General features: G+C 38.0%; 1 protein-coding gene across 1 annotated transcript in view; it reads left to right on the forward strand.

Moving 5' to 3' along the window:
- The window catches only part of ATAD5 (ATPase family AAA domain containing 5), a 44223-nt gene extending 36283 nt beyond the window's left edge, over positions 1–7940 (forward strand). Inside the window, exons 18-23 of the mRNA XM_056860431.1 lie at positions 1311–1375; positions 2913–3093; positions 4169–4344; positions 4949–5766; positions 7548–7715; positions 7862–7940. Coding sequence (XP_056716409.1) covers positions 1311–1375; positions 2913–3093; positions 4169–4344; positions 4949–5766; positions 7548–7715; positions 7862–7940 — 1487 coding nt within the window. The remainder of the gene's footprint in view (positions 1–1310; positions 1376–2912; positions 3094–4168; positions 4345–4948; positions 5767–7547; positions 7716–7861) is intronic.
- The last annotated feature ends 619 nt before the right edge of the window (positions 7941–8559 follow it).

Raw genomic sequence — 8559 nt, forward strand, 5'->3', positions numbered from 1 at the left:
TTATTTCTGTTCCTTCTACCATTTTTAGATTCTCTTGCCATGTGATTCTACTAGCTTTTTCATTTTCTGTGTGCAGCTTGGGCAGAAACAGGGCATATTTTCCCACATCATTTGTTTTATTTATTTAGAGCATTTTAAAACTTTCTTTCTCCGTTCCCAGATACAATATTGTTTAGAAGATGTAAGATTCACTTTACCACTAAAGTTCCCAAAGCAAGCCATGAAGCGTAATAAAACAGTACGATATTTACGGTTCAGACAAAAATGAAACCTGTACACAAACCCTAATCAGCCAGCCAAACATGTAAATGTCAACAGCCTGAACAAAAGGCCAAATAGAGGCTATCCAACTCAGGGCGAGTAACAAAAAATCAAATTCATTTAAAAACAGAAGCAATTAAAATAGATTAAAACCTATACTTGCCACAGAAGCATAAATATGATACTGGATCAACATTATCTGGAATACTGAGACTTAGAATAACTGGGCCTCACACAAGAAGGATTTCCTGCAGCCAGCATGCTGCAGTGCGTGACCTCATGGAACTGACATTGTTATCATATATGCATAGTTATTCTGAAAGTCCCACTGCATTCAAGAAGATTTGGCCTGAAACTCCATGTGCAAGTTCTATAGACGACTCTCTCAACCCTTTAATTTAAACCAAGAGCGTCTGTACGAGGCTGCAGTCTTAAACACAAGGGGAGGGGGAGGCTGCTTGACCTTCTCCTACTTTTTGCTCCAAATCATGACTATCAACCTCTCAATAGTAGCTACTTGAAGAGTAGCAGTAAGGGAGGGCTGTAACTTTCACACCCCGCTCATCTGTGTGCTAAAGGGATCTGGCCACTCTCTTTTTGAAGCAACATGACTGCTTCTCTTTCCCCCACAGCAAGATCAGTTATGCCTTCTCTTTCTTTCTGCAGCTCACCCCACTAGTCTGCCTGCATCTGAGCTCTCATTTTTCTACCTTCATCCTCCTCTGTCCCTGTGTTTCACATGCAATTTCCTTCCCTAAGCAAACTCTTTTGCTATTTCTTTTGCAAGTGTAGCATTTCCTTCTGCTGGTGATTCTTTGGGATCAAGCCTAAGTAATTTAGATTTCTGTTCTCTCCAGTTAGGATTGTTTGCTTGTCCTTTCCCCTTGTGCCACCGCCCTCCAATTTTCTTATCCTCCTTCTAGTTTCTTGATGTAACTTCTATGTATAATATTGATACATTAAAGCTACATTAAAGTTCTAGATATTTTGATTCTCTCTGGGAAGAAAAGTTGTTCTGAAAAGCTGTAATTGTGAATCTCTTTCTGTAGATCCATCATTTAGTTTAATATTTGATGGCTTGTTTGAGGAAATCACCTTCATTGTTCCTTCTTTGGTAAGTCTTTCAGTTTTGGAATGGAAGATTACAATTTCTGTAGTACAACAGAAAACAATGTCCAGATCATTTTTGCAGATTCATAAAATTTATATGTAAGTAATTGGGTAAAAATTGTGCAATTCTTTTTTATTTTACAAAAGCATTTTGTAGGCTACTTATTTGCTCATACGAACCAATGTTAATGTATTTTAGGTTAGATATGCCTGATATTATGTCAGTGCAGTTTGGAATGTGTAGAACTGTCTCTTCCCCCATGTGCAAGCTCTTCCATCAGGTTCCATTCATGTGAAGGGTATGTGTGTGACATCTCTGCGAATTCCCCCTTCTGGCTGCAGTCCCTGCTATCTGCAAGGGTCCTCCAGCCCTCAGCAGGTGCAGGAGTCTGCAGTGGCAGGCTAGAGATAGCATGAACTCCACTATAGTCTAAGCCAGTGTTTCAAATGTGTTCCAGTAGACAGCCAAGCCCTGACCTGGATGGCCCAAGCTAGCCTGATCTTGTCAGATCTCATCTGCTAAGCAGGGTCAGCCCTGATTAGTACTTGGATGGGAGACCACCAAGGAATACCAGAGTCACTACACAGAGGAAGGCAATGACAAACCACCTCTATTAGTCTCTTGCCTTCAAAACACTACTTGGTTACCATAAGTGGGCTGCAACTTGATGGCAGTTTACACACACACACAGCCAGCCTCTGGGCTGCGTCGCTGTGTGTCAGTCTCATCATTTCTATTGTACCAGGAACAATTGGTCTTGCTACCTTTGCATAAGAGTTCCAGCAAAGTTTTAAACATTTTAATGCATCATGTATCAAAATTAATTTTTAGTTATTGGAATGTTTTCTAGAAATAAAATAATTGCACATTTTGGCTAATATAAATAGTGCTTAATATATAGCCCTGATACGGACACAGTCGTGACAACACTAGCTAATTGTCACTGTTTCTTAAAATGGGATTTGATCCAATGTTGACTGACCATTCAGAATAATATGCCATGCAGCAAGTAAGGAGAATAGGGCAAAATTGTTCTCCTTTCCACTCATTCAAGACAGGGTAATTTTGTCCAGTTCTTTCTTCTTGCTGTAGCTTCTTGTGCCACATGACATTCTTCTCAAGAACCCCCCTCCCCCATCCTCAGCAGTAGTTTTATCCAAGTGCAGAAGGAAGAGGAAGGCAAGACCCATTTCCATGAACCATTTTAATTTGTGGGAGTTACATCTAACCCATGTAAAAGTTTGTGCTTCTGTTGTAATTTTTTCCAACACTCTGTGTGCATGTGCATGTGTAAAGTGCCATTAAGTTGCAGCCGACCCATGGCGACCCCATACAGTTTTCAAGGCAAGAGACATTCAGAGGTCGTTTGCCTGCCTCTGCATACCAGCCCTGAACTTCCACGGTGGTCTCACATCCAAATACTAACCAGGACCAACCCTGCTTAGCTTCCAAGATCTGACAAGATCAGGCTAGCCTAGGCTATCCAGGTCAGGGCTTTCCAATATGAAGTACTGTTAATTTTTTAATCATTTCATTTTAGGTAAACGTGGCTAGCTACCTCCAAGTGCTATGTTTGGCTGAGAACTTACGAACCGACATTGGTGACTTTGCTGCTTTGCTAACAACAAATAATTGTGATATCAGACAAAGTATTCTCAACTTACAGTTCTGGGTTAGGAGTGGAGGTGGCTATCTGAAAGAAAAAAATGTAGTGCTTCATGGTAAGTATGAAAAAGAGTTGGTTTTTATATGGCGACTTTCCCTACCACTTAAGGAAGAATCAAACCGGCTTACAATCACCTTCTTTTCCCTTCCCCACAACAGACACCCTGTGAGGTAGGTGGGGTTGAGAGAGTGTGACTAGCCCAAGGTCACCCAGCTGGCTTCATGTATAGGAGTGGGGAAACAAATCCAGTTCACCAGATTAGCCTCCGCCGCTCATGTGGAGGAGTGGAGAATCAAACCCCATTCTCCAGATCAGAGTCCACCGCTCCAAACCACCGCTCTTAACCACTACACCATGCTTAGTAATACACCACCACTTAGTAATAGAAAAAAACATAAATCCATCTACATATTACTTTGGCAATGTCTTCAGTTTTTGAATAGTTTAGGCAGTTCTAGTTCACAATGTTATCACTGTTTGAGACACTTTTGGAAACTGAAGATTTTGATTTCTAAATGGGTTCCTTGTTGGAATGTAGATGTGTAAAGATCCGGAAATAAGATGAAACGTGCAGGAGTGTGAAGTAATGCGGTTGGGTGGAAAGTATTCATATATAGTATCATGGAGATGTAAAAACAATGATATGCAATTTGTATTTTTTATTTGATGGGAGGAAGAAACAATTTGGAATGTTTGCGTCCCACTTTGAGTGGAGCCCTGTATGCTACTCACAACTATTATAAAATACAACAAATTCATTTTTTACAAATAAACATATTTATGCTTAAGAGGGGGTCAGTTTAGCTTAACTGGGAGCAAATATGGGGTGATCTTCTTTGCCTGCCTGCCCACCCCTCCTTCCCCTTGGTCTTTCACACAAGGTGGCTGGTGTGTTAGGGGGAGGAGTCAGACTAGATGGGCAGTGGTCAAGATGACAGAATGAAGCTGCAACGAGCAATTGAGAGTTGTAGAAGCAAACAGTAATCTCAGAGAAAAACAACTATATTTAACATAGGTGTATTTAAAACTCTACTAGGAATTGCTTGTTTTCTATAAAACTGTTGAGATTGCCATGTAGTTATCATGGTTTATCATTAGTATGTATTTTACTTAAAACTCCTTTTGTTTAGGAGGAGAGAAGGCACATGGCATGGAACAGATCACTTGCACTGATGATCCTACTAGTTCTAAGACTACTGAACAGCCTCTCTTAAAAATCCCAAAGTGTGACACTGGCTGCATTGAAAATTTGCTTGGCCTGAAGAACATTTTCCTGCCTTCAGAAGACTTGCTCTCATTTCTTAAGGTATGCTTATAATGGTACCTGTTTGTTACCCAAACATTAAATGGTACTGATGTACTATAGCTTTCCAGATTTCAAAAAATGAACCAAAACATTTATGTCTGTGCTTGTTCAAACTACATTGTCCATTCAGTACCTCCATCTCAATAGGCATCTTCCTAAGAGAATGGTAATTACTACTAGTAGGGCAATTACATAGTACGAAAAGTCTTATAGCATCTTAAAGATGCTTTGAAGGCATGAATTATTTCAGACGTTGATTAACCTTATTAGATATAGAACACAATTAGTTTCGTTTTCAGGTTAACATGCACTTGATTTTTAGAATCATGTAGGTGGAATGAATGGGGAAAAACAAGTATTATGGTGCTTGGGAAATAGTTCTAAAAACAAAACTAAACAGATTAACTTCTCTGGAATTTTAAAAAGTCTTGAGTTACCAACTTGAGCGAAAAATACATGCATCTTGTATTTATGTTAACTGTGGTATAACTGTTGGGTCCATTTTAAGAATTACCTATTTTTTGCACGTTTTTAAATTTTTAGAATTGGATGGATCCACTTAAGAAACATTGTAAAAATCATTACCAATTTTCATTTTTTACAGCATGAGATCACAACCAAAGAAGAATGGAGTAAACTAATAAATCTCCTCACAGAATTCCAGATGAAGAATATAGACTTTATTTATAGCAATCTTGAGTTAATTTTACCATTACCAGTTACCATACTTTCAGAACCAACTCAGATGGCAAATCCTCCACTTAAAACAAACACAGAAATTTTTTCAAATTATGTACCTCTTGATGGTGACTACTTGGAGGAAGCTAGCCCTATAAAAAAGTCTAAACAGACCAAGCGCCAGAGAAAGATGGCTTTACTGGATGATAGTGACTTATTTGAGAGTGAGTTGAACTATTCTGGATTCATCAGTGTGCCATCTGATGTTCCTAGCTTTTGCATGAAAGAAGAAAAAGGTGGATTGAAACCCGCAACTGTAAGCACAGTAACACTGAGCAGTGGAATGGCCGCAGAAGCAAAAGGCTCGGGTCATGCGTTCCAGTGCCTAAATTCATTAGCGGAATTTGTGGAAAATATGTCTCTCTTAGACTATTGCTTAAATAATAACACTCAGGAATCAAAGCAATCTTGTGAATATGAGGAATTTATTTGGACAAAAAGCAAGATAAAAAACGGGCTATCCGATGAATTTAGTGAGGAGCACCCGGATTGGTGGAGTTCCAAAAGCTGCAGTGAACTGAAAGCAACTATGGAAGCCCTGGCCTTTAAGAAATGCTTTAAGGGTGTTTCAGAAGCCACGCAAAGCTGTTTGAATGCTGGAAAGGATGGACTTGAAGAACTTACACTTCATATTTCGAAAGAGCGAGCCAATTTAAACTTTGGTCAGTTGGCAGCTAATTCCAGGTACATTCAAAATACCTCTGACATAATGTTGAGTGTGACAGAAAATATGTCTTTTTTTTAGTGTGCAAAGATAGTGTGTGACTAGTGTGAAGACACACAAATTGTTTTGCATTTTTTTGCCTTATTTAAAAGTTTAATATATGTGTTTAGCTTAGACTACATTTTCTTCTAAAAGTTTGTGTCAATATAAAGCATTTCAAATTTGCTGTAGGTTTACAAGCTACAACATACTTTAAATATTAAGATATTTACCTTGTTAACCACCAGTCAAGCAAAAAAGAACAAGAGTCATTACTAACTATTCTTTTCCAACCATCTGATTAAAGGTTTCTGTAATGACCCTTTCAGCCCCCTTTGAAACCAGTTAGTTTAATCATTATTTTAAAATTGATTTTTTTTCAATCCATAACTAGCTGCTGTTATCATGTTACCATATCCCTGGTACCTTTTATAGACAATTTGAACATAAATAATAATGTTTCTGGTCACAATGGAACATCAATACCTAAGCCCGGTTTACTTATCAACTATTATTTTCCAGTTTTTTCTAATTAACATGACCAAAACATGTGCATGAAATCTACATTTGAAGATTTACAAAAGCAACGTATACCAACACGATTTGTATATTTTAGCAAATTTCTGTGGTTTCAGGTACCACAGGTGTACCATCCTCATTATGTTTTCTTTAAATAAAAGACATACTGAGAAAGAAAATCCATATGAAAATCCATATTTTCAAGCTTCTTCAGAGATCTCACCACCAAGATCCATATTCCACTTAAGTTGAAATTTTGGTCTACTGTTAGTGTTGTCTAAGTAATATATCATACCTTGGATAATCATCAATTGCTCAGATTCAGTGGGACTCCTTACTTTTAATGTGTAGAGATACTTTGGGACAGGAAATTTCAACTGCAGATATTCAAAGATTGTTTTCTTACCATTACTTATGTTGGAGGCTAGGTTGAATGAAATAACGTTATTGTTAACCTTAAATATGTAAGTCCAGATAACTCCCATTTTGTAAGGAGCCTTAACTGAAAGCCTTGAAGCCTGTCAAGTTCTCTTACAGCAGAAGCACTGGAGAAATGTCATGTGATATTTTTTCCATAGAATCCTGTTTATTGCATAGCTATTGTAACTGCAGATACTTTTTTCCTCTAATTTTTTAAAACCATAGGAAGTTCTTTAGTGGCAAGTTAACATAAGCTTGCTCGATTGCAATTTCAGAAAAATCTGTATTGATGTTTCTAAACGTTGCCAATCTTATGATGTGACCTGTTGAATTATATATTTTGTTTCTGAGATCTACAAATTTGTTTGATGCAACTTCCATTGGGGTTATTTCCAGTTAAAGTGAATGGAATCAAAAGTGAGGTTGGGCATGATTTTGGAGGTCTGGTTAATTAACAGAAGTCTGAAAGACTGCCCCACTTTAAAACTGTTTATCATCGTATATTTAGGATGTGAATACTACTAGCATTGGCTTATGAAGTTTAAGAAATCTTACATGATACGTAATGCTGGCTTGGATCTAGAACAGTTTTCTGTGGGTGGAAGGAATTTTCCTATGAAGCACAACTTTCTCAGCTCCCACTGCAGGCCAAAATGCCCCCTGGGGAACAGCATATATCCCCCCACCACCACCACCAAATAGTATTTTAGTGGGCATTTGGGTCTGGAGCAGAGAGGCATGGGACCCAAGTCACTGGATGGGCAGACAAAACGTAAAAACTACCTAGAGGTGGGATAAGTCACAATGCATTTTTCTTCCACAGCATTCAGCAAAAAGCTCAGAAGAGGTTGGAAATAATCAAAGCTGCCTTTTGCAATAGAACTCCTGTCAGTTTGAGCAACAGACAAGCCAGTATAGTGGAATACTTGCCTACTCTCCGCAACATTTGTAAGGCAGAGAAACAGAAAGAACAAGGAAAAACAAAAAGAAGGTGAGCTTTGCTAAAAGCAGTATTTGGGTGTCAGAGAGGCATAAACTGTTTAATACCATGGTTGGGAAACAAGGAAGTCTTGTCATTTTCATAATCCTGCATTCCAAATTACTGACAAAATGTCTAATCTTCTTTTTGTGAAACAGATTTCTCCATTATCTTGAAGGAATTCACTGTGATCTTCCAAGAGAAGTTTTGAACAGTCTGGCAGCTGACTTTCCTTAAAGTGGTCAATGCCACTAGTGCCTTGTACATATATAATCATCTTAAATGTATATTCAAAGTGCTGTTTATATTTTGATCCTATTTAAAAACACAAGCCTGTATATATGTACTGTAGTGGTGCTGAACTTTCTTGTTGTTCTGAAACCTACACCAGCAGTGTCCCAATACAATCTTAGTGGGATCCTGGATAAACTTTATCCTTTCTGTATGTGGCTTCTATTTTGAAGGAGCTATTTCTGTTGCCAGTTTCACATTTAGCAGCAGGTGGCATATTTAAGCCACTCGTCTAATTTCCACCTAAATGTTCTACTTCCTATGAAAATATTAGTCAAATGACTTAAATTTCTTGCAATTAAACTGCCAAACTTCTTAATTTGGTTTATTGCTCTCTGTGTGTGTGTAACAAACAGATTTATATCCAACATGGTGAGATAGCCTATTGTAAAGCAAAAGTTCTGTGTAAGGCATGTTTTGTATCAACAGTTCTTGGGGGTTGTAGTAGTATTTATCTGTAAGTCTGAATATTTTATACTGTATTTTATATTTTGCCAGTCTCAGTGGAATTTTTTTATACCTGCAATGAAATAATAAATACGTGATGAGGCTTTGGTGTAGGGTA

Source organism: Euleptes europaea, chromosome 1, assembly GCF_029931775.1.
Source record: "Euleptes europaea isolate rEulEur1 chromosome 1, rEulEur1.hap1, whole genome shotgun sequence".
NCBI lineage: Eukaryota > Metazoa > Chordata > Lepidosauria > Squamata > Sphaerodactylidae > Euleptes > Euleptes europaea.